Source organism: Mastacembelus armatus, chromosome 1, assembly GCF_900324485.2.
Source record: "Mastacembelus armatus chromosome 1, fMasArm1.2, whole genome shotgun sequence".
NCBI classification, from domain to species: Eukaryota; Metazoa; Chordata; class Actinopteri; order Synbranchiformes; family Mastacembelidae; genus Mastacembelus; species Mastacembelus armatus.
In genome coordinates, this window is record NC_046633.1 from 11,493,284 (window position 1) to 11,514,340 (window position 21,057).

General features: G+C 39.2%; 2 protein-coding genes across 2 annotated transcripts; both read right to left on the bottom strand.

Annotated features, from left to right (window-relative positions):
- Positions 1–1,346: 1,346 nt before the first annotated feature.
- stim2a (tromal interaction molecule 2a) lies at positions 1,347–12,085 on the bottom strand. Its single transcript, XM_026304132.2, has 12 exons — positions 11,402–12,085; positions 9,081–9,211; positions 7,677–7,788; positions 7,486–7,597; positions 7,235–7,350; positions 6,820–6,997; positions 6,549–6,726; positions 6,297–6,458; positions 5,951–6,051; positions 5,586–5,839; positions 4,864–5,056; positions 1,347–4,708 (listed from the first exon to the last, which is right to left on the bottom strand). Exons 1-12 carry the CDS (start codon positions 11,523–11,525, stop codon positions 3,217–3,219), a joined length of 3,153 nt encoding a protein of 1,050 aa, XP_026159917.1. The 5' UTR covers positions 11,526–12,085; the 3' UTR covers positions 1,347–3,216.
- Positions 12,086–13,742: 1,657 nt separating this feature from the next.
- Positions 13,743–20,797, bottom strand: rbpja (recombination signal binding protein for immunoglobulin kappa J region a). Its single transcript, XM_026304245.1, has 11 exons — positions 20,649–20,797; positions 20,019–20,057; positions 19,774–19,869; positions 19,521–19,686; positions 18,980–19,154; positions 18,665–18,802; positions 18,278–18,390; positions 17,997–18,137; positions 16,813–16,968; positions 16,550–16,653; positions 13,743–16,467 (listed from the first exon to the last, which is right to left on the bottom strand). Exons 1-11 carry the CDS (start codon positions 20,666–20,668, stop codon positions 16,125–16,127), a joined length of 1,491 nt encoding a protein of 496 aa, XP_026160030.1. The 5' UTR covers positions 20,669–20,797; the 3' UTR covers positions 13,743–16,124.
- Between the last annotated feature and the right edge of the window lie 260 nt (positions 20,798–21,057).

The window sequence follows — 21,057 nt, forward strand, 5'->3', positions numbered from 1 at the left end:
TATCTAGACCATGTACAAAGGTAGGCATTTCAAGCATTAGGATGTGATGATTTGTTTACTAGCCACTTTCCACCTATGGGCCTCATGTCTAATAATAGAAAATAAAACTTGACATATTCAGTACTTGTGTGCTTGGGGATTTTGATTATATTCCCATCAATTTACAGTAACTAAAATATTTTTTATAACATGACAGTTTAATTTTTAATTCATTTGTGGGTGTTATTCCATGTAAGATAATCTCTTCTCAAGGAAATTTTGTTTCTGAACAACAATATCCCAAATACCATTAGCATATCAATGGAAATACTTTATGGATCATTACTAAGAGAAAACTTCAGATGCTGCAGCCTACGTGTAGCTTGTCCATTATGGTTTATTGTGGATTTATTGTGGATTGACTGATAAGTGGTATTGTATAAGTACTGATAATTTCATTTCTATTTTTGTCTTTTATTATGTATTCATGTTTTGATGACATTTGGTTTCTAAACAAAGATCAGACAAAAACAGAGTTTACAATAAACCTAAACTTCAAGGCATCATGCCATACACATGAGCAGTAAACTCTACACGAAACTCACAGCAACAACCAAGCCCTCATAAAACCACAGACCTCAACACTCACATGCAGACAACTGGCTTGCAGAAGTCTTAACTGGTCATGAGTTAAAAACACAATCTATTTCACACCTTATACTTTTTTTCTGCCAGTGTAATGCTGCAGTGAAGCAAAACATTGGTGGTTCTGCACCCACCTCCTGCCAGAGTATAATCTCTCATCAGCGTTCAATAGCTTCACTGATTCCCTGTGAAATTATTCTGACCTCTAGTGGAGCTGATAAGCAATAAATCAAAAAAGCCACTATAACACATTTAGGTCCATGCTGGCCCCAAGGATCCAAACTATATTATATTGTGTTATCTTTAAATTCACTCAGCCTATAGGTACTTTATGTTACAGATAGAATATATTTTAGTATGGTACTTTTGATGAGCCTGCAATATATAGTAGTAAAATAATATTCACTGGCAGTAATAACATGGCAGGGTGGCTATTTAAGTTGATCTGTGACACAACTTAAGAGAACTTCTGCTGGCAATGCTTATCTCAGTAAAACATCTCACCTCCGTATTCATTTGTGAATTAGAGAGTTTCTTTGGATGCTATTTGAAAATTGCTCTGTAGGCTTATGATTTAGGTGGGGGTCTAGGAAGAGTTACAGCATGTAAATGTGACAGAAGACTGACCTGGAAACAAAATAAAATGTTTTCTATTTTATTCAGACAATATTTTCGACAACCTAACCTAGAAAAAACACAAAAAAATACCCACCAACACACCCTGGAAAGTGGAAGCTGGGATTTATTTATTGGTACATAGCTCGGTTGCCTGCTGGTGTTATCATAACAGCATACCTATGTTGAATAAACAAACAAACACAATTAGGAAGCAATAGGATAATAACTAGATGGGACAACTCACAGTCACACTCACCCAATAGTTTGATTTTTTCACCCCCTTCTTTATTTTCTCTATGATCAGTTGGTAATAAATCAGCCAAAAACAACAGCCTGAAATCTTATGTTCATTTTACAATTCAGTGTTTGTCCTTCATAGAAAAGGTACTGTTCATACATTTTTTTATACTTAATGCTAAAACAAAGAAATTAATGAAATCAGCATTTGGCAAATCAGAAATTTTCAATAAAACTTGTCATGAGGAAATCAAGACCAAAAACGTAAGCCTTTTTTAATGGGTAAACATGATCCATTTTGATAGATCCTGGTGAACCAAACATTAAAAATGCCCCATTGTACCACCAAGTGAATGGTACAGTGCACAACGTAGCTCAAAAGCAGCCAGCACTTTAACTTATGACATCAGGTAAAAACTTTAATTTAAAAATATTTTATACGTATTTCAGCAACATTTTTCAGATGAACCACTCATTAAGAATGCAGATGCTGGTTGAAAATTGCATGTGAACGTTTGATCATTCTGGAGATAAAATAGAGTTTAATCAGTGTGTTATAAAACAAATTATTGCTTAACACTAGCAATAAGCCAGTAAGAAAATAATTGAATAAATTCAATATATTTGTATAGAGCCAAATCAAAATAAAATCATCTCAAGGCACTTTACACAAAAACCCAACTAATTCTTCTAAGAAAGCACAATCAGTTGTAAAGCTGTAATGAAAAGTTTGTCTAAATCAAAAAAAAAAAAAAGATTAACTAATCAGCATTCAGTAAACGAGTTGATAATTTGATGATCGAGATTCATTATCATACGGTGACTCTCTTATTATAGTTTAAATGTGGCCAAATTCTGGTGCAAACAAAAAGTAAAATATTACATTTTCAGAACTGAGCCCACCTACCTGCTAAGAAAGCACAAATTTTCAAAGTTCAAAACTGTTCTAAATTTGGTGTGTTATGCAGGAGCTCAGGCTTTCACACCAATTAAATCACTTCACTAGTTTTGATGTGTGTAGCTGCACTACTGTGCAAAAATATCAGACTACATGCTGTTTCATTCTCAGTAGGACTTAAATGGGGATCAGGGGAAAATAGTGATTTGGACATAACTAAATTTCTCTCAGAACAGAACATGCTTGTGAACATGCAAGTAATATTTTAATTGGAGGTTTAAAATGAACTCAAGCATTGCCTGTCTTATAGAGAAAAGCAGCAACAGTTTAACCATCATTTAATCCTTCAACCATAGGCAACACATCAAGAAATCTGTATCTAAAATAATATATGGTGTCAATCATACATCTACATAAGACTTAAAAAGAGAAAAAGTAATATTAAATATAAAATAATTGATGTAAAAACCATCAACTGTGAAAGCTGCAGCTCTCCATTGTGTGTCATATTGATATTACATATCCTAATGACTTATTTGTCCAAATGTTCTGTGTATTTTCCTGACATTATCTCACAGGCAACATTAGATATCATAAATGTATCATGGTTCTGTCAGTTCTTTAAACATTTTCTCAGAGAATGTAAACAGCAATATGTTGTTTGTTTCTCTTACTTTTACTTTATTTTGTTGTTGACCTTCCAAACCGCACCGGTTCTTAAATGCCCAGAGTTAAGTAAAATTATTATGCTTTCTAAAACCATTACCAGGCATTTTCGGTCAGATTCTGATACTCAGTTTTCAGTGAAATAAAATGTTAAACTGAAAAACAGATATTTGTCAAAGTTTCTGAAGACCACTTTGAAGCTTCTCATGAGTTGATTCTTGTTTCTTTTTAAAAAGATTTTTGAGCTTCAAAGATTTCTTGCTTTTTTCCTTATCCTTGTTCCTTTCATCTCCTGTCTCAGGGTGCAATGCAGGACATGGGAAGGCAGCCCCTGGTGGTAGCTGTGGAGGCTCCACCTCTCTGAGCACCCTGCCCGGAGGCAGATTAGGTGTTGAGTCAGAGAGGCTGGTTGGGGTTGTAGCCATTGGCTTACAGGACTTCTCAAGGATTCCATCATACACAAGCTCACTCAGTGGACCAACAGTGAAAAAGTCTGATGACAACTTCTGTGGCACCTGAGAGGTTACCATAAGGTCTGGCTGTCCAATTCGACACAGAGATAAACTTGATGCTCCCATCTCTTCCTTCAATACTGATTGTTTAGGTATTTCCATTGGAATATGAATTCTATCCCGCGAGACTTTTCCTGTTGGATTGTCTATGGGACTGTCAGTGTCCTCCCTTGGCATTCTTGGTACTCTCCTTCTGAGAGAACCAGCAGAAATTTCACGTTCATCTCTCAGCATCCTCCTACTTGTTGTTGGTTCTAAGCCAAACTCTTGCTTCTCTGTATAGATATCCATATGTGCTTCGAGTTTGTCTCTGGGTATCATCTTTAGTGAAGTGGTATCTATACAATACTCCAGTTCATCTCTAGATATTTTTCTTGGTGGTGTTCTGGCAGGCTCAACCATTTTGTCCAGCGCTAAAGCCCTTGCAGAGGACTCAAGCTGGCATTCTGTTTTATTCCGTGGAAGTTTTCTAGAACCTCTGTCTAGGGGCATTCCCAGTGAATCTCTTGAAATCCTTCTGGATACTGAGTCAAAAGCATGCTCATCATCTCGTATCTTTCTTGAGGAGCTGTCCATTGGAGTCCCTATGATATCTCTTGATATCTTCCCAGGTGGCACATCTGCTGAGGCTTCTAATTCATTCCGAAGAATTTTTCTGACATCCAGTGATAAATCACTTTTTTCTCTGTATGTATTCCTTGATGCACTGTCCACTGAGTCACCTATCATATCTCTCTCTCCTTTCCTGGCTGAACATTCTACATCCAGTTCATTGGAAAGGCCCTTTCTACCTGTAACATCCAGGGGAGCTTCAATCCTCTCTCGGGATGCCTTTCTTGGTGGAGCCTCTATCAAAGATTCTTCTTTGCTCAGCTTCAAAAAAGGGTTTTCTAAAGAGGTATCCAACAATTTGTCTTTTGCTGTCTTCCTGCAGGTAACATCTACAGAAGCTTCAAACTCTTCTACAGATAGTTTACGAACAGGGGATTCAACTTCTCTGCTCAAAGGCTTTGTGATGGAGCTGTCTGCAAGCGGTTCAGTTTCATCATGGTAGAGTTTTCGACAGGAGGTGTCAATAGTGGGACTAGGGAACATTTTGCTGAGAGGAGTAGAAGCCATAACATCTGTGTCTGAGAATATCTCTTTGGAGTCTCTGTTAGTGAGAGATAGAAAATAAAGAATAAAGCAAGGAAGGGACAAGGAACGAAAGAACGAATTGATCAAGGAATGGAAAAAATACTGCATTAACTCAAAGGTTTAGTATGTGTGAGTAAGTGGCTTCTAAAAGTTGGCACCATGAAGACATACTGTTTCTTTAAAGTCTTCAGGAAGAGCCCCTCATCCTCATCAAAGCAAGGATATGGTGCCCGGATGGGTATGAGAAGGTCAGGATCAGGGGAGATCATGGTGGCTGGAGGCTGAGTGATGACACTGGGAAGACGTGACCGACGTATGGTGGATCCTCGTGTTCGTGGAGAACGCTTCAGTGGCGCGCCTGGAACTGGAGAAAGACCAAAGATTTCCCACTTACTGATCAGTCCATGCATGGAGGGCACAGGGTTTTTCATAGCAGTGAATATGTACCCCTAGTTTTTAACCTTTAAGGTCTGGTGACAGAAAAGTGGCCCAGCAAAATTCATCATCAGGCCTATGTCATCCCAAAATATGTGGTTCTCTAAGCATCTGGACTACTTGCAGGAATTGTTGATCAACTACTCTAGGTGGAAAGCCAGCCACTAACAGCCAGCCACAAACATGCTATCCCTATTTAGTTACCATAGTTTAGACTCTGAGGCTCTCTGTGCCTTGCTTTTGGTCAATGTTATGAAAATCAGGTGTCAACATTTATTGAAGTTGAACTCAAAGCCAAAAATGTTACTATGCCCATATAAGCAAATCCACTGCACTGGAACTTAATTATTTCACCATGGCTAACTTGACTGAAAACTCTGTGGCCACAAAAGGAGATCCAGCTAAAGCATCAAATTAAAAACACAACGATTAAAATGAAAATCATTCCTGTTACTTACCTGCCATCTGCGGTAAGATTGTAGAAGCAGACTCTTCTAACAGATTCTCTATAGATCCACGGACGGAACTGTGGCACGGACAGGATGACTGGGGCACACGCGGAAAGCCCAGAGCAATTGAATCTGAGTAGAGCTGAGCAGTGAGGTTGGCTAGACCAGGATTCCTGATGATGGGGAAGCCACAGAGGCACTCAATCTGTTGCCAGCGATGGAGGCGCTCCCGTAGGCAGGCTGTTACTTCAGACAAAGCATTCCTGTGGCAAATTTGAAGGTGTTTGTAAGACACACATACACATCTTACACATTTACATCAACAGACATGCACAAGTATGAACAAAGCCTGTGCAGGTATTTCTGTGACTCACTTTGCCTCCATAATCTTGTGGTCAACCTGGTCAAGAGAGGAGCTATGAGCGACATGGAGAGTCCCCAGCACAGAACTCCTTTTCTTCTTAATCCTCTCCGCCTGCAAGGAAGTGTAAGCTGTGTCACAAGAAGCGCAGTCACCCAGTAGAGATGGGAGCTTCAGGTTTTAAGCTTTTTACATTTTAGTAAATTAGTGACACATGCAGTGGCAGTCATGCCAAATGTCATTCCATTCTAGCAAGTGATTTAATCAAATTAAAACTGAAGCACAAATAAAAGGATGAAGACTAAAGTTGCTTGTTTGATTTATTGAAATTAGTCTTTTTCTTTCTCATGATGCATAACCTCTTCCTTGGCAATGGCAAGCTGCAGTTCTGCACTCTGTTTCTTGACATTGTAGTACTGGACCTCAACCTCATGTGTCAACTGCAGCCACTGCTGAAGGACCTCTGAGACAGTCCAGCTAGCCTGCATATCCTTCTCTGCCTGCTTCAGCGCTCCTCGGACCTGAAGGGACGAAGCAAAGATAATGACCTACTTTTTGCAGCAACTGTGAAGTTATTTCCTCTGTTTGTATGTATGGTACATAGTGTCTACCTGCTCCAGTTCTTCCTCTGCATATCGGAGTCGGCTGAGCTCGCTGACAGCTCCCTGCCTCAGCTCGTGCAGACGATAAGCCTCCTCCTGCGCTCCCATGATCTCGTCCCTCATCTTTTCCTCCAGGTTCTGCTTCTCCTCTGCAACATTACGCTTCTCTTCCTGAGCACGCTCTAGTCTGAGCAAGTATAAATGTAATTGGTGCAGTTAAAGAAAACTTAATGTAGTTAATGTATAACAGTGTACTTTCAAAAAAAAAAACTCTGCTCACTGTTCCTGCAGATCTATGAGGCTCTGTTCAGCTCTTTGCAGACTTTCTAAATCTTTCATCATCTTGGCTACGTGGATTTTACTCGCTTTGTTCTGGGCCTGAGCAAACCAGCAGCCTCCGACTCCCATCACTACTGAAACAATTAGCAGCAGGTCCTTCATGTAATTATGAGGGGGACCTATGGTGGAACAGAAGGTCATGTTGATAAATGCTCAGTCTATCAGAACTAATTGGATAATTGGCAATATGGGTCATTGTAACATCACATAAAGTCAGTAATTGAGTAATTAAGCGTTTAAGAAATTGTTGAGTTGGTAGATATGCAATGTAAAAAGGCAAATAGGCAGAACAGGAGCAAATACATTAAGGAGACATAAGAATTGGGGCGGGGAAGAGGCTTAAAAACGGTTCATACGTGTAGGTGGCCCAAACAGGACAACATCCAGAGCTTTGATGTTGAGCTTCTGCTTGTCTCTTTGATCTTGAACTTTCAGCTGGCCACTCAGGAAAGAAGGCTCATTAGCTGCAATCCTGCATGCAGATGTCAAAGGCAGTACATGTTCAGTGTCTTGATATAAGTCAACAACTGACTTCTTTTTGCTTGGACAGTAGCTCACACGAACATTTTTCTTGGTTGAATATAGCATCCTCACTGGCCATTCTCACCTGGGGAGTGTGTTTCCATTGACTTTAAACTCTTTAAAGTTTTTCTCATACTGCGGCAACTCAACAAACTCCTTCAGCCAGCGAAGCACCTCATCTTGAGTCCAATTATGTACTGAAAAGTTAAAAAAGGGGAGTAAAAGTTGTGATTGGACTCTTTGGAAAGAAACACACATGTTCTTATGCAAGCACACCTTCAGATGACTTCCAGCCCTTCCACAGCTCCTCCACTGTGATGTGTTGGTCTTCTCTGTGCAGGTTGCTGTGTTTGTGGGTTTGTTGTTGCTTCATGTCTTCAATGATAAACTGTGAAAATGGAGGGACAGAGGAAAGAAGGAAAAATAAAAGACTCTTTCATGACTTTATAGCACCAGGTTAGGGGTCATAAGCACATAACATTAGCTGAGCACAAACTCTCAGCCTCCCTGTCCAAAATACATTTGGTGAGTGTTGCAGTGTGTCATGTACTTGAATTTCAATCTAGGAATAAGAAGTTGGAGTCTTGAGACTGTATTTATTTAGAATGGATGCAGAAGCATGAGTGTTTACTGCAAACACCAGCTACTGTGTGTGTGTGTGTGTGTGAGTGTGTGCGTGAGTGTGTGTGTGTGTGTGTGTGTGTGTGTGTGTGTGTGTGTGTGTGTGTGTGTTGTCTTGGAATGTGTCCTTGGCTGTAAACCGAGGTTCATATGATGGCAAGAGGAATCTCAGAGCTGTGTTCTGATGAGCCCAGACCCCTCCCCGATGTCTCCGTGGCAACCGCAACCCGAGCCCCTGGATACTGTATCCCTGCACTGCATTCTAGAACGCTGAGGCATTCTAAAATTTACAACCAATGTCAAATATAAGTAGAGACGCTTAGACTCTCCAGACGAAATAATTTTTCTAGATTGTGTTTACTCAGAAATATAAAACTTTACACACACACACACACACACAAAAAAAAAACTGGTGCAAGAGAATATATGAATCTCAAAGGCACAATAGCACATGTGCACTAATATGCTTTTACATTCAGTAAATGTTGTCTTTACATATATGTACAGAGCCATATGCAGAGATGACTGCATTTACTTGTTTATAGTTTGTAGAACTAAATGGAAAAAATCAGGATAACACCAGCGTTACTTTGTTTTTGGTTCTCTGACACAAATCTACATTGATTTATTTCTTTCAGACTATTTTTACTTTGTCAAAAATAAATTATGCAAATAACAATTACAAATACCCTTTTCATTTTTTTTTCATTTTTGATAAACTTGGCATATGTTCTTGTGTTTGCTGTGTATTACACCACTGAAGTGTGCAGGTTTTTGTGGAAGAATAAGGAAACATTAGGAAGAGTTTTACTCTTAAGTATGACTATGAAGGTCACCAGTGTTCCAGTATTCTCTTATTCCAAACCAATTTTGTCACCGCGCCAGGAGCAAAGTTATACCGTTGCTATCCTTGAAGTAGCACTTGACTCTACCACCAGCCAGGACACCTGTTGTTTTACTGGTTTACTCTATCTGTCTTTGCATGCAGGAAAATACACATAGAGGGAACAACAACTAGAAAATGTGGCAAACGTTTCACACAGAGTGAGTTTGATATACCTCCACACTCTCCTCCACCTCAATCCCTCCATCTTGGTCATCATCCATCATATGATGGATGCTCCGCAGGGCTTCCAGGCTGTAGCGGTCTGCCTCGCTCATACATGGTGGAGATACCACCATGCAGGGATCTAGATGGTTCAGGAAAACAATGACAATATAAAGGAATTATTTTTCCAGTCACCGTATCCTCAGAGTTTCTTTCATTTATTCACCAAAGAAACCAATTAACCATTAAGTTAATTTCAGCTATACATATGTGTGCTTTGCTACCTTTAAAGCAGTTACTAGGAAAGATCATCTTATTGGCTCATTGAACGTGGACCAACATGTTATTCAACATTAACTATACTGGGCATCCTTTTAGTGTAATGGCTAAAATTTACAGTATGAGACAAATATAATCTCAACATCCCAAATCGGATTTCCTTCTCACTCAACCAAAAATTCTGACCGTCAAAGTAATGATTGTTTAAGAGCCTATTTCCTGTAGAGACTGAGCACTAAAACCTAGGACACACCTGAATGGACAGTTCTAGACAATTCTAATTAACTGTGAAATTACAACACACACTTATATACTTGAACATTACATCATTTACAGTGTGTGGACTCTGAATACTAGATTAGATTAGATTAGATTAGATTTTAGATTAGATTAGATTAGATAAACATTATTGATCCACAAGGGAAGTTCCTTGAAATAAAAAATCTCCGGGAGACCAGCGTGACCACCACCAATGTGTGCAAAATTTGTTTGTCACAACTATGAGGATTCTCTGGAAAATCAGTCATTATGGTCAAATCAAATGTTGTAATGAGCCTTTAAATTGTTCCACGTGTTCTTGGCTTAAGAATGACACTCAAACACTAATGCATGGGAAGATGACACACAGCTTTCTGTCAGTCTTCTGAGTCAGAGCCCCTTTTTGTCGATGTGACTCCAGAGTTTTGATGCTCCAAGGAGCTGAAGTGACAAGGGGTGTCAAAGGTCTGCTAGTTAAAGCCACTCTTACACCCAGCTGCAGCCACAGGCTGCCAATATAAGAAAGAATAAAGCTGTGGGAGAAAGTGAGTTAAGGAGAAAAACCTTAGGACATTAACAGGAGTAAACACAGGAGTGGCAATATTTTTATGTTGAACCAATCCTCATGCAAATAGCCCATATTCTATAAATCAATAAAGGTCACTTTAGGCACTGGACCATGTTAGTGCAAAATGATCCTATGACAAGGACCACTATACTGCAAGATAAGTATCAGATGTGCATGCAGATGATTTCTACAGGTGCAGAAGGAACAATGCAGACTGAACATCGGGGTTTGAATGCCTTAAACTGATTCCTTATTTTTTTATTTAATGAATATATTGATTACATGACATATCAGCAGTTCTTTTCCATAGAAATATTTTATGTGGCGATTAAGTCTTAAAGTTAGCCATCTTACTTAGAATTTTCAGTAGTCTGAAATAATAGAAACGTTTCAGAGTAATTATTTGGAAGAACAAACAAGTGCATCTGTTCATTCTCACAGCCAGGAGATGTATAGTTTACCACTAATGTGGACCTCAGAGTAAAGACACTGATCTCTGGTTGTTGATGAAACCTGCTAATCTGAACAGCAAGGAGGCCTCTCAACTGGACTAGCTATCAAATATCAATGGTCTATGCAAAGGCAGTACGTGTGTGTTATCTGTGACCCCAGTTTAACCCTTTCCACACGGTGGAGCTATTGGAGTTGTGGGCACAATTAGATTATCTAGTCATTTTTGAGGACATACTTTTTAAAAAATCCCTTGATAAAGTCCTGAAATATTGAGGAACATGTAATGAAACAGAAAAAAAGTTATTGATTTCCAAAAATATATTTTGGCAGATATGCAAGTGCAACTCCATGACAAAGAAGTTACCAAAAACTGTTCTGATAATTTAAGCTCTCAAAAGGAGCTGCCTGTGGAATAATAGTGCTTTAAAAGGAGGCAGCTCCATCCACCTGTTAGTTTCACCAAAATCGACTTATATGTAGCTTAAAAATAAGCAGCTCAAACAAGGTCAAGTCAAGTCAAAATGCAAAAGGAAGGGGAGACTAAAATAAAAAGTCAAATAAAAGCAGTAGTTTTTATTATTAGTGTTAAATCAATCACAAATCATGGTAAATTAATAAGTCACATGTGAAAACCTGCAAACTCTCGTTCTCAGCAGTGACATTAAAGGAGATTGATGACATTTTTTGAGACACTTTATCAATCATAAACGGGTATGAGAACTACTGTCCAGCTTTTCTAATCGATTGCAGCCGGTCGCATCTTTCACCACATACCTACTGAGTCGAAGCCGGCGCTCTCACCGGGGAAGGTGACACCCTGGAGGTCCCCGGCGCCTTGCGCGGCCACAAAGAGCGCGGTGGGGAATACGAGGAGCAACAGAGGGGACATAGGAAGCATTTCGGATTTCTGATTGTCGCCCAAAGTAGAGAAACTTCTCAAAAAAGATTGTTGGAAAGAACATATACGGCACCACCACCCGTTTAGGAGGCACCACTGTCAGTGCGCGAAAAGTGTTAAGCGATCTGTGTTGCTATTACGGGTACAGCCAGAAGGGAGATGTGATACTGATGATTCACTTGTGAAATCAGGCAAACTGGATTAGTGTGCAACTTCAAATGTATAAAAGCCTACAAAAAAATAAAACATTTCCAGTCACGATTTACAGTAAAACACACCGAGGTTGTGCGTAAAAATAAGCAACTCCAACTTGCGTAATGGTTCCAGATTCTATTATAGAAAATCCATGCTAGGTTTAATAAAGACGTAAGAACAAATGGTCCTGAGCATGATCACGTTAATAAAATACAGTGTTACATCCACATGCACTTTAGGCATAGACAGAAATTTAGGGCGGATGAAAACACCCGTTTGGCGCTTTTTGTTCCTTGTGTCCAGCTGGACTTTGTTTTGTGTCGGATGTTGGTCTCTTTATGGGGCAGCTAATCAAACTAGTCCAGTCCTCTGATCTCTCTAATGACACCCCTTTCCCATCAGAGACGTCGCAACGTGATGTTCTTGCGTCTGGGAACTGACTCCTCTCCCTCCCTTCCTCTGAAAAGGCCCCCAGCACATTATTATGTTTCCTAATCCACTCACCAACCCAAAATATGCACATGGGAGTAAACATTGCCAGTTCACTACTAGGTTGATCCAGTGCCCCTGATTTGTAGCTTTTAGTTTTTAGGCTTTCATTTGTTAGAAAACAACTGCATGACAGTGATATGCAAAATGTACCACTCAAAGAGACATTTATGAATTCTTTTTTTTTTGGCCAGTAAGTAGGCTACTGAGACACGTACAGCTTTACTTATAAGTAAAAGTATGAATACCATAAAAATACTGTAAAAGTATAAATACCATAATACAAGTGCAAGTGTGGATTCAGAATTTTACTTAACTGCAAAAATACTAGAAGCTAAATATAGTTGAAGTACCAAAAGTAAACGTATTCAATGGCATATCTCACATTAGTGTATTTTATACTATTGGATATTTATTAACCTGCGATGGACTGGTGACCTGTCTAGGATGCCCGAAGAGAGCTGGGATAGGCTCCAGCAGATCCCCCTGACCCTAAATAGGAATAAGTGGGTATAGATAATGGATGGATATTAATTGATGCATTACTGTGTTCGTCAGTTTACTGTATATGGTAAAGTTGGACCTAATGTTAATGGTTATAGATTGGAGTTTATGGCTGGGTAGGTTGTGAATTTCCAGCTGGGGATCAATAAAATTTTATGATTATAGTGTACTTTGTTTAATATCTTATTTGAAAAAAGTAAAAGTAACTAAAGTTATGAAATAAATGCAGCTGAGTAAAAGTACAATATTTTCCTCTGAAATGCAGTGAAGCCAAAGTATGTAGTAGCAGAAAATAGAAATAATCAAATAAAGAACAGATACCTCAAAATTGTACTCAAGTACAGTACGTGAGCAAATGTTACTTTGACCACTGTTTATGGCCTAATGCTACTGATTCTGCTTTGGGACAACAATCAATTAAAGCCTCTTAAATCTCACTATGTGAGGTATTGTTTAGATCGAGAATTACCATGCTATAAATAGCATGGTATATATCACATTGTGGTCTGGCCGTCTGCATCTGACAGCGGTAGCCTTGTTCACAGATCTTCAAGCTATGTGGATGGACTTAGCAAACGTTTGTACAGCTGTTACTAATGATGTCCATGTGCAGCTGAGGCACACCTTTAGAGAAACACTCAGATGCAAGGTCTATTTCTTTAAACTAAAATTATTAACAAAAACATCAAGATGGACATAGACCGACCATACCACAACACATGCATGTACACAAACATACACAGAGTAACAAAGTGTCAGGTTTCATTCCAGCAATCCAGGCCCCAGTTTAAAAATATTGAGGCAGATCTGACCTTTATCCCATGGAGCACAACCAAGTGGCAAGTGTCCAACAAGGCCTCAGAAGAACCTCTGTGACTATACATGTGAATTACAACCTAAGTCCTATACGGCCTGTGCTGCTCCTTGATGGTGATGAAACAGGGAAAGAAAAAGAAGGAAGAAAGTAATATTAAAAGCTCTTAAAGACCCAACTCTCTAAAAAAAAAAAACACCCATAAGACAAGTGACTTACAACTTCAGGTCAATTTCATCAATTTTTCATGACCATTTTACTAAAGAACATTGGCATATTCATTTACTTATGAAATAATAATACACCAGATTGAAAAGATGTAAGTGCAACAAACAACAGAAAATTAGAGTAAAGACACTTATTCCATAAAAGCAAAGGCAGTGGAATTGCTCCTTAAGCTGCCAGTATGATCATATGATGCAGTTAAGTTAGCATGCTAGCTAACAGCTGACCTAATGGCAGTGCTAACTTCAATCGCACCATGCCTTTTGAATGCTCAGTAGCACATGGTGATTTGACTGAACGAAACATCAAGGAAAGGCACATCTGAGAGTTCAAATTCCAGACACTAACAAGACAGATTGGGTGCCTACTTCACAGTGACAAAAGTGAACAATTTTAAATAAGCAAAGATTTTATAGGGTTTGCAAATGCCACAAAATATATGACATAACTTCAATACAGAACTAGGCAGGGATCAGGTTAGCGAGGAATACTGAAAAAGAGCACAAAACTGTAACAGAATTTAAATAAAAACCGTTTCACATCAGTCAAGAGCTGATGCACCCACAGAATGGACCTGCAGTCAGATGGGGCTTGACAGTACCAGCACAAAGGAGGTTGTGCTTGATTGTTATGATGTAAATATTTAGCTATACAACCATGAATCTACTTCTTAAACACAAAAAGCAAGATAGATGTCAGGATCATTTTAAGCAGATAATGCAGGGAGTGGTTTTAAGGTAATGCTAAGTTGAATGACAGGTCAGTCCTGAATAGCTCAGTAAGCCAGTTCAAACTTCCATTTTGATGTTTAACCAACTTGACAATGGTACAGTAGGTAGAGTCAAAACAAACTAAAAATTTCAGTCTGCACAAATCATCACCCCAATGTATAAAACCCAAAGCACAGCATATAGTATGAAAAGTAGTTTGATTATATTTGCAATTCATGTTTGTCAAGACCTGATTCAACACAGCTTTATATTAACGCGATGTTACAGAGCAACAAGTGAAGGGCAAGAGTAGTGCTGCAAGCTACAAGGGAGACGATGTTAAAGCTCGTCTGGCAACACATAAGCACTAACCTTAGTTCATTTGGTCCCTCCAAATGAACTAAGTCAGGGTCAGTAAGATTACATCTTCTCCTTGACTTTCTCTGAAAATATCTCAGACTAGAAATCCAAATGTGTCCACTTTAATAATTGTTTGGCTTCATCACTGTGAAAAAGAAGCACCACTGTCTACACACAGATACGGTAAAAGAAGAATCAATTATACTTAAAATTTGAGTTTAAGCAATCTGGTACCACAAGAGCAGATTAATGAGAACACCTAGACCTTAGTCTCCCACAATACACTGATAGTACAGTACATATTATCAAGCACATTCACTACATTCATTACAAATACCTAGAAAAAATTAAAGAGATACATCAGCCAATTGCAGACAAATATAGATATTCAACTTCTAAAGTGCCACCTTACAAATGCAGCTTGATTATTTCATTTTCATTGTTATACAGCATGTAGAATGGTTACAAGTTCTGTGTGCAATTAACAGGGGGTGGGAAAAGTAAAGCAACTGCCATCAAGACTATACAAACATGTCACTCTCACCTTAACCACTCCTTTGAGACAAAACTCAAATAGGAGCAACATGAAAAACTCTGGTAAAAAAGTGAACTTACTATGAAATGTTATACAAATGTACCTCAGCTTATAAAATAGAATAAAATATTACAATAATATTTACTGGTCCATAAAAACTATGTTACTCTTACGACAAAATGTTTCCCTTATACACAAATGATAAATCAACACACTCTGCAGTGAAATATGACCTCTATAAAAAAATGATAGTATATTGGGAATAGCTTTCAAATGCAAAGGTGTTATAGATCTTTTTGGTGACTGTGAAGGAAGCATATGTATGATCATCTTTGTGATAAAGGATCTTTGTAGATAATCACAAGTCGGGGCGGAGTGCCGGGATTGGCAGGCAGTATGCGAGGGAATGCGTCATGTCTGGGCTGTTCTGTTTTCGCTGCTGAATAACAATCACTGCGACCTTAATTATTTGACAGTGACGACCTTTAATACAAAGATCCTCTGAGTAGGGGTTATGACAATCCACAAGAGGGAGCTAAAGAGAAAGTCAGTTGTGTGAATTGTTTTATCTGAACTTGCTTTTTATCTTTAGCTCTCTCTTGCATTTATCATAATTCCAGAAGTTCATCTTTGATGAAGATTTTGAGATTCTGTGCAATTCTTCACAAGTCTATGAGCCTCTTTGGAAAGTACATGTACACATTTTCTCACTCAGTCATTCATAGCACACATACAACAGAACACACACATACGTAAAATAAGTACTGCTATGACAGCATCGACATGGATGAAACACCTGACGACACGCCTGAGTCACTACTGTTGTAAGTCGCCTGGCCTTCCCCGAGCCCACTCAGTGAAGAAGATGGTGAAGATGAGGATGCTGGTGATGATGAAGAAGTGCTATGTGATCGCAGAATGGCCTCAGCAGCATTGCAGTGAGGTCGTGGCCCTGGTTCAGGCGTGTAGGTGAAGGTCAGGGCGGTGGCATAGATGATTCCATCATTGCGGACTAATGTGACAGGCACCTGCACTGGCTGTCTCACCCAGCGCCAGCCCTCCCTGAAGGCAGAAATGTCTGGAACAACGCACAGGACACTCTCTCCACATCTTAGAGAGCAGACAGATGAGACAAGGTTTGGGTATTTGAACAATAACCCACTAATGTGCACACACAGATATAAGCACTCACCTGTACATGGTGTCAGCCTCCACATCTCCAAACCACACTCTCAGTTTAGGGGTGAAGTTTTGACCTGTCAGCTCCAACATCGCCACATCTCCTCCACCGTTTAACTTGACACAGACCAACAAAAATTATTTTAGATATTTGAAAGGTTCCTAAAAGCTGAGCAAACACTTAAAAAGGAAGTAGTTTGTAAGCAGAATGCTGCTAATGTTTATGGATTAAAAGTGTATCCAATATATTTTCAACAGACAAGGCTGTGTGTGTACCTGCAGACTTTCCACCACAGGGACAGGTGTGACTGGTGTTGGGACAGGACCCATGCCCTCATAAAAGGTATACTCGGCCTTGTCAGTACTAATGATAGTCCAGGAAGCCCCATCATTAATAATCTCTTTGTTAGTCTCTTTGGAGCATTGTGTGGCCTACAAAAACAGAAAACATAACAGAAATCCTTCACAGAAATAAGTTTCACTTCCCATTTTCATGTCTAACAAGGAGGAAAACATGCTTGAACAAGCTACCAGCCTGTCAGGTAGGAACTTACCAATGACTAAGTTTAGACTCGCTAACCTTGCACTAGAATGATTTTTAAAACAAATTTCTATACCTCTGATGTGTGTATTTATTTAACAACACACACCTGTGATAGACACTGCCATTTGGACTTTACAACAGACCTGTGAGGTGGAAGGAGCTCCTATGGGTGCCACTGGTAGCTAAAATAATAATCTCACTCATTTTCTCCATAAACAACATTTGAGGAATCATTAAATTATGACTACAAAAGATGAAAACCTTCTTTAGAATATATCTGGTTTAAAAAGTTTTAAAAAATGCACAAGCCTAAAAACATACTACATACATTGTTAAGAGCAAGCAGAAACTAAAGATTACCAAAAAATATATAACACGAGTAGCTAAACAGCAGGAACAGCAATAAGCATATTAAACCAATTTGCATTAGACATCTGGGAAGTTTTTTAATGAATTTTGCAACTATGGTGGCATGTTTTGTTGCCATATGCAAACACAAAGCGTTTGACTTTACTACAGCTCAGACAGGCTTGGCCACAGCAACAGCAATAGACTGCACTTCATAGAAATCAAGTTAAAGTAATTCAAATCTATAGCCACAACATAAACCTATAAGAACATTATTCGAACAGCTGTGTGTTTCTATCCTAACTCAGTGAAATTATTATTTAAAAAGCTTCAAATGGGAATGCAGAATGGGATAAACTACTTCTGGAACAAGTTGCTCCTCCTGTTTCACCACTCTATAGTTCAAGATTAAGAAAGAGGAAGGAAAAAGTTTAATTTTAAATCATCTAATGGTTTCTTCAAGACAAAAATGGAAATGGGATTTTAACAAGAAGAATAAGATTCATAAAGCAGAACTGGAAATAAAATGATACCAACATTTACTAAAAATCTGCATGTGATGGCACACCTGGAACTGGATGATCCTCTCCTGTGAGAGACAGAGATACATCCTGTCTGTATCTTTCAGGTAAAAGGCACACTTGTGTAGTTGGGACACTGGGTCATCTGCATCTAACAATGTAGTCTGCTTGTCCACTTTGCGAATGATCTGAGGAATCAAGGCACACAGATGATATGTATGTGTGTACACAAGAACTAATTTGGAAACACTGTGCAATTACTAACGTCCATGCACGTACATATACAGTTCTATACCTCACAAAATATTTGATATAAACACATGCATACCAATCTGGGCAGTGCCATGCCAGTGACTGAACAGACCAATTTGACTGTTTGGCCATAGTGAATGTAGCCATCTCTCACAGCAAACTCCTCCCCTTCAGACTCATCATCGTCCACTAAACAAAATGACAGAACACAATAATAACTGAAATATCTAAAACTCAGTGTGTCTGACTGCTTAAATTTGTGTCTCCAATTTAAGCAGGTGGCCAGTTATATACATAGGCTCCAGCAGATCCCTGTGACCCTAAATAGGAATAAGTGAGTAAAGATAATTGATGGATGGATGGACCCATTATATACATCATTAAAATCAAAAAGGGGCACATAGGATTAAAAAAATGGGAAAAAGAGGAAAACAGAAACCCAAGTAAAGAAAAGGGGACTCACAGAGGTGAATGTAGAAGGCACCCCACTGTTGGGAGCTGGCATGAAAGTTTCCCCCCTCCACATGAAGATATCTGGTGCTAACAGTCTGGGAACGCAGCCGGTTAAACAATGCCACCTTAGTCCCTGAAGCGATGCACACTGGGGAGAGAAATAGGAGATAAAGTGTTTCTGCAGGAAAATGGAAATCAAACTATAACCCAAAGTATCTGTTTGACTTTTTTTAACTTAAAAATTAAATATCAGTATGTGGCAAAAAAAAGGTTATCTTTACATGAGCTACTGTATTTATGACGGTTCTGACAGTCTGCAACTCACAATCTGCATTTTTAAGGGATTGCTTCTTCTTGGAGGGCTTAGAGATGACCTTGATCCTCTTGCTGAGAAACACTCCTATGTTGGCGCTGTTTCCATATAACATCTTCACAGACAGCATGAAGTGTTTCCTTTTATCTGAGTCACTGATATAAAGTGTTTTAGCTGTGCAGAAGTGCTGATGGAGGAAAAAGATACAGGTTAGCCTGTCTTGTTTTTGTTTGTCCTCCTTTCACTTCCCTCTTATCTCTCTAAGATCAAGATCAATTATATTTCTGCAATAAGAAAACATGAGGAAATGGAAACCTCCTCCCCCCAAAAAAACCCAGCTACGGTATTTTGCAGTGGCAAACAGAGAATATGGTCTCACTGCAATCTAGAAAACAGCTGTACATTTCATGTTGTGGTTACTTGGTTTGTAAATAGTAGAGCAAAAAACAAGTATATTTTTAATTGCTTGAACAACTGAAGACTATGTCCACAAAGTATATTGCTAACACAATCAGTCAGCTCTCTTGCAGTTATAATATACATGCCTACACACCTTCCCCTCGAGATTGAGTTGCTGCATTTCTTGCTCACTGTTGCTGATCCCAATAAATGCGCATGGCTGGGCCTCCTGCTCTTTGCAACCCTCTTTCTCCATACTCTCTAACTTCTTCTGCCACCCTCTGCCCATCAGATACACACAAGGTGGAGGGCAGAAAAACCTAAATGACACAGGAAGGGAGATTACTCTATCAGACAGGCACGCACAAACTCTAAATACTAAGCATCTTTAACGGTCCCAAACAAACCTTTTTTCATTGCCATAAGACTTCTGTGCAACTTTTGCATGCAGTATGAGCACTGTCTGGTCATCCTTCTCCTTCATGTAATTCCTCATAGCCTCCCTGAAATGGGGAAAACAAATTTGTTCTAGCACTGAATATTATCAAGGTCTTTTTTTTTTTTTTTTCTTTTACTACCTTGCACTTTCAGCACTGATTTAAAAAGTGCAGAGTGTTCGACACTGTGACAAAGTTCTCATGCCTCTTTTTACCTTGTCAAACGCTGAGGCTGAGGTCGCTCACCAAACTTCCTGCAAAACAAAAACAAGGTGTTTACAAGCGGTTTATTTTTTTAAGGGAAGTAATGTAGCAGAGAGGACAGAAAAACATGCTTACTGAAAATGGGTGAGAAGTGCACAAAGTGAGAGCCACCTGTAGTACAGGTGTACTTAGAATATTTATACTAGATTCATTTACATACAGAGTGCACAGTTTACAATGAGGTTAAAAATGCAGGTGAGGGTGTGATAATATCTTTCACTTTTGAGTTACTACGTGGTGAATTGGAAAACAATAAATTTATGCTGATTTATAACACTGTAACTTCATAACGCAGCAGCTCAGCCGTATAAGTTGATACTTGTTGTACTATATGTGTTGTCACTGTATTACACTTGTTGAAGCAGAAATTAAAAACGCAAAACACGCACAAAACTGTTGACTGACAAAAGTTTAAAACTGAGTTAATATCGTACGACAAATGACAGAGAAAGCTGGCGATAGTGCGAAGAAGACACAGTGAAAGTAAAACTGGGGCAACACTAATCCCAGACTATCCAGGGTTTGCAGACAACAAAACAAAACTTTTTAAACAACATGACGCTCTGCGTTTAAGCACTCACCCCGTAACGACGGGCGCCATCTTCCGAATAATTCTCTCCCCCCGAAAAAAAGAAAAAGTCCAACAATCGCGAGATCGTTCACCTATCCCCCCCTTACAACAGAGGAGCCAGACGGGAGAGAGAGAGGGGGGGGGGGTAACAGGGCAAAGGGGTGAGAAGAAGGGGGAGGGACGGTGAGCAGAGGGCAGACGGTAAAAAATAAATAAATAAATAAATAATTAAAAAAACGGCGTGGGAAAGTTACAAGGTCGCGCGAGAACGGAAAAACTCTCACAATAGACATGACTGAGGATAAAACAAATATATCGCGAGATGAAGGGGCACACTCGCAAGTTGTTTTTTTTCACAAGGCACCCACACTGTAGCTTGATTCCCACGCTTTATTGGAAAGAAAACAAGCCACACCGTT